This window comes from Haemorhous mexicanus, chromosome 35 (genome assembly GCF_027477595.1).
Source record: "Haemorhous mexicanus isolate bHaeMex1 chromosome 35, bHaeMex1.pri, whole genome shotgun sequence".
Taxonomy (NCBI): domain Eukaryota; kingdom Metazoa; phylum Chordata; class Aves; order Passeriformes; family Fringillidae; genus Haemorhous; species Haemorhous mexicanus.
The window spans coordinates 983,436-999,693 of record NC_082375.1 but is presented as its reverse complement, the minus strand read 5'-3'; the positions used below and the strand labels follow the sequence as shown (position 1 = coordinate 999,693).

General features: G+C 69.0%; 2 protein-coding genes across 3 annotated transcripts; both read left to right on the top strand.

Annotated features, from left to right (window-relative positions):
- The first annotated feature begins 21 nt into the window (after positions 1 to 21).
- On the top strand, positions 22 to 4,081 carry DNAJC4 (DnaJ heat shock protein family (Hsp40) member C4). The gene is made up of 8 exons (XM_059872316.1): positions 22 to 48; positions 682 to 731; positions 1,274 to 1,367; positions 2,182 to 2,293; positions 2,672 to 2,876; positions 3,567 to 3,647; positions 3,878 to 3,932; positions 4,067 to 4,081. The coding sequence occupies exons 1-8, from the start codon at positions 22 to 24 to the stop codon at positions 4,079 to 4,081; spliced, it is 639 nt and encodes a 212-aa protein (XP_059728299.1).
- Positions 4,082 to 4,412: 331 nt separating this feature from the next.
- On the top strand, positions 4,413 to 6,393 carry MRPL11 (mitochondrial ribosomal protein L11). 2 transcript variants are annotated; one of them, XM_059872381.1, is made up of 5 exons: positions 4,413 to 4,572; positions 4,667 to 4,762; positions 4,836 to 4,929; positions 5,346 to 5,505; positions 6,182 to 6,393. In XM_059872381.1, the coding sequence occupies exons 1-5, from the start codon at positions 4,435 to 4,437 to the stop codon at positions 6,222 to 6,224; spliced, it is 531 nt and encodes a 176-aa protein (XP_059728364.1). In that variant the 5' UTR covers positions 4,413 to 4,434; the 3' UTR covers positions 6,225 to 6,393. The 2 variants fall into 2 exon arrangements, with proteins under 2 accessions (XP_059728364.1, XP_059728363.1); XM_059872380.1 differs by having other exon boundaries at positions 4,414 to 4,572; positions 6,220 to 6,393.
- Positions 6,394 to 16,258: the final 9,865 nt, after the last annotated feature.

Sequence of the window (16,258 nt, the reverse complement as noted above, 5' to 3'; positions counted from 1 at the left end):
CCGGAAGCGGAAGCGGCGGCGATGGCGGCGCGGCGCGCGGTTGCCATGGTAACGCCCGGGCCCCGGGGGCTTAATTAACCCCCTAATCACCGCTAATTAGCGCTCCCCTCCCCCTCAGCAGCGTCTCATTTGCATGGGGAGCCCCCGGCGCGGCCGCTGGTTGGCTGCGGGGCCCGGGACGGCGTTAATTGGCGTTAATCAGTGCTGGGGGAATTAGCGGCCTTAGGGAGTAATTAGTGTTAATTAGCGGGGCGCGATGGGGCCGCGGCTGCTGGACATCAATCGGCGTTGAATCAGTTGTCAATATTTTGCTAATTTACAGTTAGAAGTAATTAAGGGCCTAAATAGCAGTCATTATGAGCTAATTAGCATTAATTAACTGGTGGTTTGTTGGTAATTAATCACCGATAATTCGATGCTTATTTAATATGAATTAATGGCTTTATTAATAACTATTAGGAGTAATTAATAGCCTGAATAACTCAATTAACGCCGTAATTAGCGATAATTAAGAACTAAATGGGTGAGAATTGCTGATTTAAAGTAATTAATGTCCTGATTAGCGGCAATTAACGCCGGTCACTCCCACAACCACGAACTGTCGGGTGTCAGAATGAATTAGTGGTTCATTAGTGGTTCATTAGTGGTTCATTAGTCGCTAATTGAAGGCGTTAATTGCAGGGGCCCTGGGCCGTGCCCCTCCCCCCTCGCTGGAGGGGCCTCAGCACCAGGTGAGACCCAAAATGTCCCAAAACTGCCCCAAAATATCAAAAAACCGCCCCTATTGCCCCAAACTGCCCCAAAATATCAAAACACTGCCCCTAATGCCCCCAAATCCCCCAAATTGCCCCAAAAGTCCCCAAAATATCAAGAAAATGCCCCGAAAAATACCAAAATTCAGCTGGGACCCCCAAAAAGTGTTCCCGAAACTGCCCCAAAACGTCCCAAAACCCCAAAACTGCCCCAAACCGTCCCAAAACTGCCCCAAAACGTCCCAAAATCCCCAAAACTGCCCCAAAATCCCCAAAACTGCCCCAAACCGTCCCAAAACCACCCTAAACTGCCCAAACTATCAAAAAAATGCCACAAACTGGCCCCAAATCCCCCAAAATATCCAAGGACATCCCCAAAATCCCCCAAAAATTAACCTGGGAACTCCAAAAACTGCCCCCAAACTGCCCCAAATGTCCCCCAAATGCTCTAAAATCCCCACAAACTGCCCCACACCGCCCCAAACCGCCCCACACCGCCCCACACCGCCCCACCTGCGCAGGCCGGGCCCCCCCGACCCCCACGCCGTGCTCGGGGTCCGTCCCGGGGCCTCCCCCAGGGAGATCCGCACCGCCTTCCTGGCCCGCTGCAAGGAGGTACCGGGGACTGGGGAACTGGGCAAACTGGGACGGACTGGGAGGGACTGGGATGGGATTGAGGAAACTGGGAGGGACTGGGAGAGGGAAACCCGGCGGTTTTGGGGTGAAAAACGGTGATTTTGGGGACAAAACAGGGGGGTTGGGAACTAACCTGGCCCTGGGAGGGAACTGGGAGGGACTGGGACGAACTGGGACAAACTGGGACAAACTGGGACGAACTGGGAGCACTGGGCACCCCCTCGGACCCTACCAAGTGTCCCGGGGGGGCGTCCCGTATCTTGGGGACCCCTCCCCACCCCATTTTTCCATCCCCCCTCGCACCCCAGATTTTCCTGGGGGTGTCCACAGGTGTCCGGGAGTGTCCCCAAGGTGTCCCGGAGGGGGTCCCGTGTTTTGGGGACCCCTCCGTGGTCACTGTCACCCCCCGTCCCCTCACGGGACCCACTCGGACCCTACCAAGTGTGCCCGGGGGGTGTCCCCTATTTTGGGGGACCCCTTCCCACCCCATTTTTCCCCTCCTCGGACCCCAGATTTTCCAAGGGTGTTCCCAGGTGTCCAGGGAGGTGTCCTGATTTTGGGGACCCCCGCTGTGGTCACTGTCACCCCCCCGTGGTCACTGTCACCCCCCATCCCCTCACGGGACCCACTCGGACCCTACCAAGTGTGCCGGGGGGGTGTCCCATATCTTGGGGACCCCTCCCCACCCCATTTTTCCCCCTCCTCACACCCCAAATTTTCCAGGGGGTGTCCCCAGCTGTCCGGGGGGTTGTCCCGGTTTTGGGGCCCCCTCCCTGCCCGTGTCCCCCCCCAGGTTCACCCCGACGGGGACCCCTCGGACCCCTCCCGCCATGGCCGCTTCCTGCGCCTGGCCGAGGCCTACGCGGCCCTGAGCGCCCCCCGGGACCGGGACCCCCCCCGGGACAGCCCCGGGACCCCCCCGCGCCCCGGGACCCCCCCCCGGCCCGGGACCCCTCCCAGGTAACGGGGATGGGGCCGGGGGGGTCCTTGGGGGGATTTGGGGCGGTCTCGAGGGTCCCTGAGGGTTTTGGTGTGGGGGTCCCTGAGGATCGTGGGGGCTCTTGGGGGGGTTGGGAGGGGTTCTGTGGGGGGTGGGGGGGTCCCATGGGGACTGGGGGGGTCCTGGGGTGGTTTTGGGGGTCTCAGGGGGTTCTTCTGGGGGGGTTCCTGAGGGGTCCCATAGGGACTGGGAAGGTTTGGGGGGGGTTCCTGGGGGACCAGGGGGGTCCTGGGTGTCCCTGAGGGTTTTGGGGGGTTCCCTGGGGGGTCCGTGGGGGTCCCAGCCGTGCCCCGTCCCCCCGCCGGTCCCAGGTGGGAGCAGGAGTGGCGGCAGCGGGAGGAGAACCGGCGGCACCGGGAGGAGAACCGGCGGTACTGGGAGCAGTTCCGACCCCCCTGCGCCGCCCCCCGGGCCCCCCACCGGCGCCTCCTGGGGCTGCTCCTGCTGCTGATGGCCCTGGGGGGGCTGGCCCACGGGCTGGCCTACAGGTGGGACCCCGGAACGGGGCTGGGGGCTCTGACACGGGGCTGGGGGCTCCGAAAATGGGGCTGGGGGCTCCGAAAATGGGGCTGGGGGCCTCAAAAACGGGGCTGGGGGCTCCGACACGGGGATGGAGGCTCCAGACATGGGGCTGGGGGCTCCAAACATGGGGCTGGGGGCTCCGACACGGGGATGGGGGCTCCGAAAATGGGGCTGGGGGCCTCAAAAACGGGGCTGGGGGCTCTGACACACGGCTGGGGCTCCGAAAATGGGGCTGGGGGCCTCAAAAACGGGGCTGGGGGCTCTGACACGGGGCTGGGGGCTCCAAAAATGGGGCTGGGGGCCTCAAAAACAGGGCTGGGGGCTCCAACACAGGGATGGGGGCTCCAAACATGGGGCTGGGATTAGCGGTGTTTCCCCAGATTTGGGGTGGGGGGTTGGGGTGAATCCCCCCAGATTTTGGGGTGAATCCCCCCAGATTTTGGGGTGCGTTTTGGGGTGAATCCCCCCAGATTTTGGGGTGAATCCCCCCAGATTTGGGGGTGTGTTTTGGGGTGAATCCCCCCAGATTTTGGGGTGGATTTTGGGGTGAATCCCCCCAGATTTTGGGGTGTGTTTTGGGGTGAATCCCTCCAGATTTTGGGGTGGATTTTGGGATGAATCTCCCCAGATTTTGGGGTGTGTTTTGGCCCCCCCAGGTACGTGGCCGGGGCTCACACCGCCTTCCTGGACCAGCAGGACCGGGAGCTGCGCGCGGCCTATGAGAGAGCCCGGAGCCGGTGGGCACCGGGGGGCACCGGGGGGGCTGGGAGGGTCCCGGGGGGCACCGGGGGGGTCCCGGGGGGGTTAAAGGGGATTTATGGGGGGGGCCTGAGGGGTCCTTCGGGAACTCGGGGGGTTTGGGGACATTTTAGGGGTCCCGGGGGAGGGGTGAGGAGGGGTCGAGGGGGGGAAGTGTGTCTCTTCGCCCCCCCCCCCCCCCCCGTGACCTTTGACCTCTGGCTCGCAGGGCGGGGTCGCGCGAGGAGCTCCTGAAGCGGCTGCGGGAGCGGGGAAGGGGCCGGGCGGGGGGAGGGGGAGGGGGCGGTGAGGGGGGAGGGGAGGGGCCCTGAGCCGCCCCCCCTCTCCTGCCCTCGGACCCCTCCCCCCCCACCTCCTGCCCCTCCCCCCGCTGCCCCTCCCCCTCTGCGCTCCCCAGGGAGCCCCCAGGTGAGGCTGGGGTGGGGGAGGGGCGGGAATACCCCAAAGGAATCCTCACGGTGGGGGAAGGGCGGGGGGTTCCCCTAGGGGGAATCCCCCGGTGGGGAAGGGGCGGGGATTCCCCTGTTCGTCTCAAGCCCCGCCCACTACGCCCTCAGGCCACGCCTCCATCCCGGCAGGAGTTTTTCGCGCCCTTTTCGTTGCCACGCCTCTTCCTTATCATGATCTTTCCCGTCCCCTTTTCGGCCACACCCCCTTCGCCCTCCTATTGGCTCCCTCCGGCCCCGCCCCTCCCTCCCGCGCCTCTGATTGGCTCCGCCGTGCCCCCGTGCCGCGTGACCGCCGGTGCCTCACGGATCCGCCGCCATGTCGCGGGCGGCGCGCTCGGTCCGGGCCGCGGCCGGGGCCCGGTCGGGCCAGGGGGCGGCCCCGAGGCCCGTCCGGATCCTCATCCCGGCCGGCGGGGCCGCGCCGGGGCCGCCCCTGGGGCCGGTGCTGGGGCAGGTGCGGGGAGGTCTGGGGGGTACCGGGGGCGTTTCGGGGTGTCCCGGTGCCCCCCGGGCCCGGCCGACTCCTCCCCTTCCCGGTGCTTCCTCAGCGCGGGGTCTCCATCGCCGCCTTCTGCAAAGACTTCAACGAGCGCACCCGGGACATCAAACCCGGGGTCCCGCTGAGGGTCCGGCTGCTCGTGCATGTGAGTGGGGGGGAGGCACCGGGGTCCCCCCAGGCACCGGGACCCCCCCGTGACCCCCCCCGTGCCCCCCCAGCCTGACCGGACCTACTCGCTGACCATCGGGACCCCCCCCACCTCCTACTTCCTCAAGGCCGTGGCCGGATTGGAGAAAGGATCGTCCAGACCTGGTCGGGGAGGGGTTCTGGGGGTCCTGGGGGAGAATCTGGGGAGGCTGGAGGGGTCCTGGGGGGGAATTTGGGATCCTGAGGAGAGATCTTGGCATCCTTAGGGGGTTCTGAGATGCTGGGGGGCGCTTGAAGGGTCCTGAGGGGACTCCGGGGGGATTTGAGGTCCCTGTGGGAATTTTGGGGGTCCTGGGGGGATTCTGATGGGGATTTGAGGTCCCTGTGGGAATTTTGGGGGTCCTGGCGGGGAATTTAAGGGAATTTGGGGGGTTCTGGGGGGATTTTGGAGGGGGATTTGAAGGAATTTTGGGGTTCCGGGGGGGGATTTGAGGGTCCCTGCAGGAGCAGGGGGCTCTGAGGGCGGTGGGGGGCTCCGAGGGGGTTTGGGGGTCCCGGGGCTCACTGACCGCAGCCCCCAGGCCACGAGCCGGCCGGGGTGGTGTCCCTGGCGCAGCTGTTCGAGGTGGCCGTGGCCAAGCAGAGGGACCCCGCGGTGGCCACCCGGGGGACGCCGCTGCCCGCCCTGGTGGGCTCCCTGGTGGGCTCTGCCCGCAGCCTCGGCCTGCTCGTGGTGCCCAGGTGGGAGAGAGCCCCACACCGAGCCGGGAATGACCCTGAGACCCCTGAAACAGCCCCCAGAAACTGACCCTGAGACCCCCCAGAAACTGACCCTGAGACCCCTGAAACAGCCCCCAGAAACTGACCCTGAGACCCCCCAGAAACTGACCCTGAGACCCCTGAAACAGCCCCCAGAAACTGACCCTGAGACCCCCAGAAACTGACCCTGAGACCCCTGAAACAGCCCCCCAGAAACTGACCCTGAGACCCCTGAAACAGCCCCCCAGAAACTGACCCTGAGACCCCTAAAACAGCCCCCAGAAACTGACCCTGGGACCCCCGGAAACTGACCCTGAGACCCCTAAAACAGCCCCAGAAACTGACCCTGAGACCCCCAGAAACTGACCCTGAGACCCCTGGAAACTGACCCTGAGACCCCTAAAACAGCCCCCCAGAAACTGACCCTGAGACCCCTGGAAACTGACCCTGAGACCCCTGAGGCAGCCCCCCAGAAACTGACCCTGAGACCCCCAAAATCTGACTCAAAACCAACCCCCGATATCCCCCAAGAAGCTGCTCCTGGTGGGGCCCAGAACTGCCCCAAAACTGCTCCCCAAAAAGCAGCTCCTGAGCCCCAAAACTCTGCCCCAAACCCCCCCAGATGACCCCAAATGACCCCTGACCCTTGCCCCCCCAGGCTGACCCCCCAGCTGACCCCTGACCCTTGCCCCCCAGGCTGACCCCCCAGGCCGTGGCCGATGTCCAGCGGCGCCGCCGGGAGCTCCAGGCGGCCGCAGCCCCCCCGGGCGGGCAGGAGGAGGACGAGGGGGGGGCCAGGCAGAAGTGACCCCTCCCCAAAAGCACCCCGGAGCCTGGGGGGCCCCCCCAAATAAAAAACTCTTCCCACAGGCCCACGTGGGGTTTGTAATTTGGGGGGGGTCCCAACATGTCTGGGGCCCTTTTTGGGGTTGGGGTCTCTTTTTGGGGGATTTGGGGTTGATTTGGGGGGGGTCCCTCATTTTGGGGAGGGGGTGAGTGGGAGTCCTTTAGGCCTTCATCCTCATCCTCCTCTTCATCTTCCTCCTCCTCACCCCCCTCCTTTATGGTTCCTTCCTCATCTTCATCCCAGTTCCTGCCTCATCTTCCTCCCATCCTCCTTCATGCCCCTTTATCCTCCCTCATCTTCCTCCCCCTCTTCCTCATCCTCAGCACCTTTCTAGTTTCATCCTCATCTTCATCCTCATCCTCTCTCAGCTCCTTCATCCTCCTCATCCCAACTCCCTCCTCATCCTCCTCCTTCATCGCCCTTTATCCTCCCTCCTCTTCCTCATCCTCATCCCCCTCCCTCCCCATCCTCATCCTCCCTCTCCCCTCTCCTTCATCCCCCCTCCCTCCTCATCCTCCCCCCCCCAAACGCCGCCGTTGCCATGGAAACCCCGCCGGGGGGGGGCGGGGGGGAACCCCAGGAATTGGGGGGGGGGGGGGGGGGGAGGGGACCCGGAATGGGGGGGAGGGGGTCCCGGGAGTTTGGGGGGGGAGGGGACCCGGAATTGGGGGGGGGGTCCCGGGAATTGAGGGCGGAGAGGAACCGGAATTGGGGGGGGGGGTCCCGGGAGTTTGGGGGGGGAGGGGACCCGGAATTGGGGGGGGGTCCCGGGAATTTGGGGGGTCCCGAGGCCTCGGGGGGGGGTTGGGGGCACCCGAGAATCTTTGTGGGGGGGCGGGGGGGGTGTCCCCCTCCCCAAATCCCCCCCGAGAGGGCCCCGGGGGGGTCCCGGCCCCGCCCGGCGCGGCCCCGCCCCCCGCGCTATTTTGGGCTCCCCGCGCTATTTTTGGCTCCGCGGCTTCGGCGCCCAAATTTGGCAGCGGCGGAGCGGGGGGGGAGGGGCGGGGGGCGGAGCCAGAGCCGGGGGCGCCCGCGCGGGGGGAGGGGAGAGGGGGAGGGGGAGAGGGGGTTCCCAAAGGCCCGCGGGGGGAGGGGGGGCTCGGCTCCTCCCCCCCGGCTCGTCCTGGGGTCCCTCCGGCCGCGATGACGCCTCCTGGGGTCACTCCGAGCCCCCCGTGGTCACTCCGAGCCCCCCGCGGTCACTCTGAGCCCCCCGCGGTCACTCTGAGCCCCCCGTGGTCACTCCGGGCCCCCCGTGGTCACTCTGAGCCCCCCGCGGTCACTCCGAGCCCCCCGCGGTCACTCCGAGCCCCCCGCGGTCACTCCGAGCCCCCCGAGGTCACTCCGAGCCCCCCGAGGTCACTCTGAGCCCCCCGCGGTCACTCTGAGCCCCCCGTGGTCACTCTGAGCCCCCCGTGGTCACTCCGAGCCCCCCGCGGTCACTCCGAGCCCCCCATGGTCACTCCGAGCCCCCCCGTGGTCACTCTGAGCCCCCCATGGTCACTCCCACCCCACCGCAGTCACTCCGAGCCCCCCGTGGTCACTCCCACTCCCCGCTGGGGTCACTCCGAGCCCCCCGTGGTCACTCCGAGCCCCCCGTGGTCACTCCGAGCCCCCCATGGTCACTCCCACCCCCCCGTGGTCACTCCCACTCCCCGCTGGGGTCACTCCGAGCCCCCTCCAGCCACGCTGGCCCCCAGGGACCACCCTGACCATCACTGGACCCTCTCCCTGCCCCCACTGACCCCCAATGGTCCCCCCAGCCCCCCACTGACCCCTCCCTCTCCCCACTGACCCCTTCAGCTGCTCCCTCTCCCCACTGCCTGTTCCATCCCTCCCGTCCCTGCACCCTCCCTCTCCCCACTGAGCCCCATTGCCGCTCCCTCTCCCCACAGCCCTCATTGCCTATTCCATCTCCCCATTGCCGCTCCATCTCCCCACTGATCCCTCATTGGCTCCTCCCTCTCCCCATTGACCCATCACTGGCTCTTCCCTCTCCCCATTGCCTGCTCCCTCTCCCATTGGGCCCCATTGCCTGCCCCATCTCCCCACTGCGTGGGGAGCCCCCATTGCATGTTCCCTCTCCCCACTGACTCATCACTGGCTCTTCCCTCTCCCCATTGCCTGCCCCATCTCCCCACTGGGCCCCATTGCTTTTTCCATCTCCCCACAGCCCCCATTGCGTGTTCCCTCTCCCCATTGCGTGTCCCCTCTCCCCATTGACTCATCACTGGTTCTTCCCTCTCCCCATTGACTCCTCCCTCTCCCCATTGACTGCTCCATCTCCCCACAGCCCCCATTGCCTGCCCCATCTCCCCATTGCCTTTTCCCTCTCCCCATTGCCTGCCCCATCTCCCCACAGCCCCCATTGTGTGTTCCATCTCCCCACTGACTCATCACTGGCTCTTCCCTCTCCCCATTGCCTGCCCCATCTCCCCACAGCCCCCATTGCGTGTTCCATCTCCCCACTGACTCATCACTGGCTCTTCTCTCTCCCCATTGCCTGCCCCATCTCCCCATTGCCTGCCCCATCTCCCCCCAGCCCCCATATTCTGCTCCCTCTCCCCATTGACTCATCACTGGCTCCTCCCTTATCCCCATTGACTGCTCCATCTCCCCACAGCCTCCATTGCCTGCCCCATCTCCCCATTGCCTGCCCCATCTCCCCCCAGCCCCCATATTCTGCTCCCTCTCCCCACCGACCCCTCCAACCCTCTCCCCCCCCTCCCCACCCCCCGGGGCGTGTCCCTCCCCTCCCCCGCCCCCCGCCCCGCCCCCTCTCCCCTCTCCATCTCCAATTTCGGTGCGATCCCCTCCGCGCTCGCCACCCCCCCGTCCCCCCTCGTGCGTCAGCGTCACCGGTGACGCTCCCGCCGCGTCCCCCCGTGTCCCCCCCGCGCGGGGGGCGGCGCGGGGCCGGTGACGCGGCGCTGACGCGGGGCCCGGGCCCGCATAAAGCGGCGGCCCCGGGCGGCGGCGCGGGCGGAGGATGCTCCGCTCCACCAAAGGCGCCTCCAAGGCGCGGCGGGACCAGATCAACGCCCAGATCCGCGCCCTGCGCGACCTCCTCCCGCTGCCCGACGGCGACCGGCCGCGCCTCTCCTACCTGCACGTCATGGCCCTCGCCTGCATCTACACCCGCAAGGGCGCCTGCCTGCGGCCAGGTGCGGGGACCGGACCGGGACGGGACCGGGAGAGGGAGCGGGGACCGGGACGGGACCGGGGATGGGACCGGGAACGGGGATGGGACCGGGGATGGGGATGGAGCCGGGGATGGGGATGGAGCCGGGAACCGGGATGGAACCGGGGATGGGGATGGGATAGAGCGGGGACCGGGATGGAGCCGGGAACGGGGATGGAGCGGGGATGGAGCCGGGAACGGGGATGGAGCCGGGAGAGGAGCAGGAGCGGGGACGGGACCGGGGATGGAGCCGGGAACGGGGATGGGACCAGGAGACGGACCGGGATCAGGGATGGAGCCGGGAACAGCATCGGGATGGCAGCGGGAACGGGAACAGGACCGGGGATGGAGCCGGGAACGGCACCGGGAAGGGATCAACGACCGGTGTGGGACCGGCCGCGGGCACAGGACCGGGGATGGCACCGGGAAGGGACCGGGAATGACACGGGGCTGGCATCAGGCAGGGACGGGAGCGGGGACCGAGCAGAACGGGGACGGGGACAGGGACAGGGACCGGGGCCGGGGCCGTTCAGCACCGCGGGCAGGGACCGGGGCCGGTGCAGCACCGCGGAGAGCGGCCGGAGGTTCCCGTTCAGCACCGCGGAGAGCGGCGGGGACCGGGCGGGGCAGCGAGACGGGGACCGGGATCAGGGATCGGGACAGGGACCGGGGATCGGGATTGGTGACAGGGATCGGGGACCGGGATTGGCGACAGGGATCGGGACCGGGGATCGGGATTGGTGACAGGGACCGGGACCAGGGACCGGTGACAGGGACCGGGACCGGGACCGGAGCCGGCCGCACACGGGGAGGGCTCCGGGTGCCACCGGCGGCCCCGTGGGTGGCGCCTCGGGGCCGGGCGGGCTCTGACCGCTGTCCCCGCGTGTCTCCACGCCAGGCCCGAGCCGGGGGGCGCCCCTGGAGCTGCTGGGGGGGCCGGAGCTCGCCGACCTGGTGGCCTCGCTGCCCGGCTTCCTGCTGGCCGTGACCCGCGAGGGGAAGCTGGTCGGGGTCACCGACAACGTGGCGCAGCACCTGGGCCACTCCATGGTGAGCAGCGGGGCCGGGCGGGGGGCCCGGGGGTCCCGGGGGGGGCCGGGGGCTCACCCCGGCCTCCCTCCCTCCCTGCCCCCCCAGGTGGACCTGGTGGCACAAGGGGACAGCATCTACGACCTGCTGGACCCCGCTGATCACCCCCTGGTGCGGCACCAGCTGAGCCTGCCCGGGCCCCCCCAGGCAGGTGGGTGGGGGTCCCGGGGGTCTGGGGGGTCTGGGAGGGCAGGGAAGGAGAAGAGGAAGGGAACGGATGGGATGGGACGGGATGAATGGGAAGATAGAGGATGGACAGCAGGACAGAGGGATGGACAGAAGGACAAAGGGGGGGACAGAAGGATGGGCAGCAGGACAGAGGGGTGGACAGACGGACAGAGGGGCAGACAGACGGACAGAGGGGCAGACAGATGGACAGAGGGGCGGACAGACCGACAGACAGACAGACGGCCGCCCCCTGTCCCCGCAGAGCGCCTCTTCCGCTGCCGGTTCACCACGTCCCGCGCCTCGCGCCGCCCCAGCGCCGGCCGCAAGCTGGTTCTGCTGCGGGGGCGCTTCCAGGAGCCCCCCGGGCCCCCCGGGCCCGCCGCCCCCCCCGCGCTCTTCGTGGCCTTCTGCGCCCCCCTGGACCCCCCGCCCTGGCCCTGCCCCGACTGCCTCCTGCTGCCCGCCTTCCAGAGCCGCCACGCCCGCGACCTCGCCCTGCTCGACGTGTCCGACAGGTGGGCCGGGCCGCGGGGCTCACCTGGGCGGGGAGGGGCTGGGGAGGGGCTCACCTGGGCGGGGAGGGGCTGGGGAGGGGCTCACCTGGGCGGGGAGGGGCTGGGGAGGGGCTCACCGGGGCCGGCTGGGGCTGCGGACCCGTCCGTGCGGTCAGTGAGTGACCCCGGCCCGCTGTCCGCAGTGTCCTGGTGCACCTGGGCTACGGCCGGGCCGAGCTGCTGGGCCGCTCCTGGTACCGCCTGCTGCACCCCGAGGACCTCGGGCACGTGGCCCGCCAGCACCTGCGCCTCGGTCAGTGTCCCCCCGGTGTCCCTGTCCCCTGCCTGACCATCCCTGCCATGCCCGGGCTCCTCAGGGGTGTCCCTCATCACCCTGGGTGTCCCCTCGCTGTCACTTTGTCCCCTCGATGCACTCGGTGTCCCCTGGGGGTGCCCTGCCCTGCTGACCATCCCCGCTGACCATCCCCTGCCCCGCTGACCATCCCCTGTTCCACTGACCATCCCCTGTCCCCACTGACCATCCCCTGTCCCCACTGACCATCCCCACTGACCATCCCCTGTCCCCACTGACCATCCCCTGTCCCCACTGACCATCCCCACTGACCATCCCCTGTCCCCAGTGACCATCCCCTGCCCCACTGACCATCCCCTGCCCCTCTGACCATCCCATCCCCACTGACCATCCCCTGCCCCTCTGACCATCCCCAGTGACCATCCCCTGTCCCCACAGCCGGCGCGGGGCCAGAGGCACGAGGCGAGGTGGTCACTCGGCTGCAGCGCAAGGACGGCCTGGGCTGGACGTGGGTCTACGCCCGCCTGCGGCCGGAGGGGCCGGCCCTGCTGGCCCACAACTTCGTCATCAGGTCAGTGCCCAGCGGTCAGTGCCCAGCCGTCAGTGCCCAGCAGTCAGTGCCCAGCTGTGGGCGGTCAGGGGGCTCGGCCAGCCCCGGTGACGCCCGGTGGCCGCAGCCCCGCTGACCGCCGTGTCCCCCCGCAGCGAGGCCGAGGCCTGGTGCCTGCGGCAGCAGCTGGCGGCCGAAGCCCCCCCAGGACCCCCGGAACCCTTCGGGCCCGGCCTCGACTTCCCCGGCGGCGACCTCGGGCCCGGCCTGGAGCTGCCCGTGGGGCCCGGCCTGGGCGACGGCGTGGGGGCCGTGGGCCTGGCGGTCAGCGGCCTCGGAGCCGACGGACATGGCCTCGGACACAGCGCTGCGGCCACCGCTGACCCTGGGCTTGGAGCCACCCTCGGACACGGCCTCGGACACGGCGCTGCGGCCACCGCTGACCCTGGGCTTGGAGCCACCCTCGGACACGGCCTTGGAGCTGCCCTGGGCAGCGGCGTGGAGCCCGGCCTGGGGGCTGCCATCGGACACGACCTCGGACACGGCACTGTGGCCACCACTGACCCTGGACTTGGAGCCACCATTGGACACAGCCTTGGGGCCACCATTGCGGCCACCGCTGACCCTGGCCTGGGACCTGGCGTTGGACATGGCCTGGCAGCCAACGCCACGGCCACCCTTGACCCTGGACTTGGGGCCACCATTGGACACGGCCTTGGGGCCACCGCTGCGGCCACCGTTGACCCCGGCCTCGGGGGGTCAGTGGCCCCGACCGTCGGCCACGCCCTGGGCTCGGACACCGGCCTGGGCCTCGGCGTGGGAAGTGGCCTCAGAGTGGACATCGGCCTGGGCGTGGCGGCCGGAGCCGACGTGGGCCCCGCGCTCGGGGCTGACCTCGGGGCTGACCTCGGGCCGGGCGGCGCGGCCGAAGTGACCGCGGGCGTGGCCCTGAGCATCGGGCCCGGCCTGGCCGGCGGCGCCATCAGGGCCAGCGTGGGGCTGGGCATCGGCGCGGCCGCGCTGCCCCCGGACATCGGAGTGACCGTCGGGGCCGGGCCCACGGCCGGACTCGCCCTCGGAGCCGCCCTGGGAGCCAACGCGGGCTCGGCTCTGCCGTCCGGCCCTGGGCTGGCCGTGGGCGCCAACGCCGGGCTCGGACAGAACCCTGGGCTCGGACAGAACCCTGGGCTCGGACAGAACCCTGGGCTCGGACAGAACCACGGCCTCGGACAGAACCACGGCCTCGGACACAGTGCTGGACTTGGACACAACACTGGGCTCGGACAGAACGCTGGGCTTGGAGAGAACCCTGGGCTCAGACACAACACCGGGCTCGGACAGAGCCTCGGCCTTGGAGAGAACCTTGGGCTTGGACACAGCGCTGGACTTGGAGAGAAGCATGGGCTCGGACACAACGCCGGGCTGGGACAGAGCCCTGGGCTGGGACAGAGCCCTGGCCTTGGAGAGAGCCTTGGGCTCGGACACAGCGCTGGCCTCGGACACAGCGCCGGCTTTGGACACAGCCCTGGCCTCGGGCAGAGCCCCGGGCTGGGCTCCGGCGTGGGCCTGGTGTCCGGAGCGCCGCTGGGCCCCGAGCTGGACATCGGCCTGGCCGTGGACGCGGTGCCCGCCGGGGCCGGGCTGGGCCTGGGCTCCGGGCCCTGCTCGGACGCCGGGCTGGGCTCGGCGCTCGGCTTCGCCGTGGGGGCCGCGCTGGGCCCGGGGCTGGCCCGGCCGGAGCTGGGCGCCGACCCCGCGCTGGGGCTGGGGCTGGGCGCCCCCCTGGCGCCCCCCGCGCTGGGGCTGGCGCGCCTGGGGCTGGGGGTCCCCGAGACCCCCGGCGCGGGGGGCGCCGAGACCTGGACGCCGCCCTACACGCCGCGGCAGGCGCCGCCGTTCGCCTTCGGGCCCCCCGAGCCCCCCGAGGCCGCCCCCGAGAAGCTGCCGCCGAGCCCCGAGAGCCCCGGCGGGGGCGGCGCGGGCCCGGGGGGCGCCCCCGGCTCTCTGCCCACCCCCGAGACGTCGCCGCCGCCCCCCGCGCCCCCGGCCGCGCCCGCGCTGCGGCGGCTGCTGCGGGGGCTGGCGGCCATCGCCGCCCGCGGGGGTCCCCAGGGCCGCCCCCCGGCCCCCGCCCGGCCCGCCGCGCCCCCCCCGCCACGGTCGCCCCGCGACCCCTTCGCTGCTGCTGCTGCTGCTGAGTTGTATCAACTCCCCCAGAGCCGCCTGCAGGACGCCTTCCGCAAAGGTGAGCGGGACTCGGGGACAGGGACAGGGGGACAAGGGGACAGGGGACAGGGGAGGGGGGAGAGGGAGGGGGGAGAGGGAGGGGGACAGGGATGGGGACAGGGATGGGGAGGGGGACAGGGATGGGGACAGGGACAGGGGGAGAGGGACAGGGGACGGGGAGAGGGACAGGGGGACAGGGACAGGGGGACGGGGACGGGGACAGGGGACGGGGAGAGGGACAGGGGGGACGGTTACACGGGGACAGGGACAGGGATGGGGATAGAGACAGGGACGGGGGGACCGGGGGGATTGGGGGGACAGGGACACGGGGCCAGGGTGGATTTGAGACGGGGGACACTGGGGACACTGGGGTTTTTGGGGCGGTTTTGAAGATCTTGGGGCAGGTTTTCGGGTTTTGGGGCGGTTTTGGGGTTTTGGGGCAGGTTTGGGGGGTTTTGGGCGGTTTTTGATGTTTTCGGGGCGGTTTTGGGGGGTTTTGGGGCGGTTTTGGGCGCCGTGCTCCGTCGCTGACGTGTCCCCGTGTCCCCGCAGCCGGAAGCCAGCGCGCCCCGTCGTTCTGAACTAAGTCTGTGACGCGACTTGCCCCCAGTATGGCATATTGTCATTGTCACCCCGGCCCGGGCCAGCGTCCCCCCGGCCCCGGCCGCCCCCGCCCGCCGCCCCCCGGGGCCGCTCGTGCTAATTTAACTCGTAACGAGTCTCTAAGGTAATTGGGGGGGGGCTGGTGGCCCCCCCCGCCCCCAGCCCGGACGCCTGGGGACCGTCCCTCGTGTCCCCTGTCCCCCAGCAGTGTCCCTGTCCCCTGGCACCTCCCCCACCTCGGGCTCTGCGTTTTTGGCAGAGGCCCCCACCCAAAATTGTGTCCCCTCCCCCCCCCCGGGTGTCACCCTCAATGTCCCCAAGGTGGGGGACCGAGGCACGATGTGGCTTGATGTCCCCAAAGTCCCCAAAGTCCCCAAAGATGTCCCCACTGTCCCCAGTGATGTCCCCAACACCCTCAAGCCCTGGGGCTGAGCCACAATGTGCCTCGGTGTCCCCAATGTCCCCAACACCCTCCAAGGGACATCCTGGCCTGATGTCCCCAACGTCCCCAACCTGAGGGGCTGAGACACATCGTGACTCAGAGTCCCCAACGCCCCCAATGCCCCCAACATCCCCAATGCCCCCGATGTCCCCAATGTCCCCTAATGCCCCCGATGTCCCCAACACCCCCACTGCCCCCACTGCCCCCAATGTCCCTGATGTCCCCAACGCCCCCACTGCCCCCACTGCCCCCAATGTCCCCACTGCCCCCAATGTCCCCGATGTCCCCACTGCCCCCAATGTCCCCAATGCCCCCAACGCCCCCACTGCCCCACTGCCCCCAATGTCCCCAACGTCCCTGATGTCCCCAATGTCCCCAATGCCCCCTAATGTCCCCGATGTCCCCGATGTCCCCGATGTCCCCAACCCCCCCCACGTCGCAGCGCGATGTCACCGACGCCAAGACCGTCCCGGCTCGATGTCCCCAAGGTCCCCGAGGGACACGGGCGCCTCGTCACCGCCTCGGCCAAGGCACGGCCACAGCTCCGTGTCCCCGATGTCCCCAATGTGTCCCCAGCGTGTCCCCAGCCCCCGGGACTGAGCCTGACCAACGTCCCCAGTGCCAGCGATGTCCCCAAAGGAGGGGGGGCGTCGTCCCCACCCCGCTCCGAGGACTGAGACCCCCCCCCCATTGTCCTGATGTCCCCAAGGGTTGGGGACGCCGTCACTGCGCTCACGGGACCAAGTCCCCAATGTCCCCAATGTCCCCAGCGTGTCCCCAACGTGTCCCCAACGTGTCCCCAATGTCCTCCCCGGCAATAAA

Bases quoted from the DNA above. Each gene is read 5' to 3' on its own strand.
- DNAJC4 (XM_059872316.1), top strand. From the start codon at position 22: ATGGCGGCGCGGCGCGCGGTTGCCATG. The intron at 49-681 runs GTAACGCCCGGG...CGTTAATTGCAG, and splicing joins CGCGGCGCGCGGTTGCCATG to GGGCCCTGGGCCGTGCCCCT. The intron at 1,368-2,181 runs GTACCGGGGACT...GTCCCCCCCCAG, and splicing joins TCCTGGCCCGCTGCAAGGAG to GTTCACCCCGACGGGGACCC.
- MRPL11 (XM_059872380.1), top strand. From the start codon at position 4,435: ATGTCGCGGGCGGCGCGCTCGGTCCGGGCCGCGGCCGGGGCCCGGTCG. The intron at 4,573-4,666 runs GTGCGGGGAGGT...GTGCTTCCTCAG, and splicing joins TGGGGCCGGTGCTGGGGCAG to CGCGGGGTCTCCATCGCCGC. The intron at 4,763-4,835 runs GTGAGTGGGGGG...GTGCCCCCCCAG, and splicing joins GGGTCCGGCTGCTCGTGCAT to CCTGACCGGACCTACTCGCT.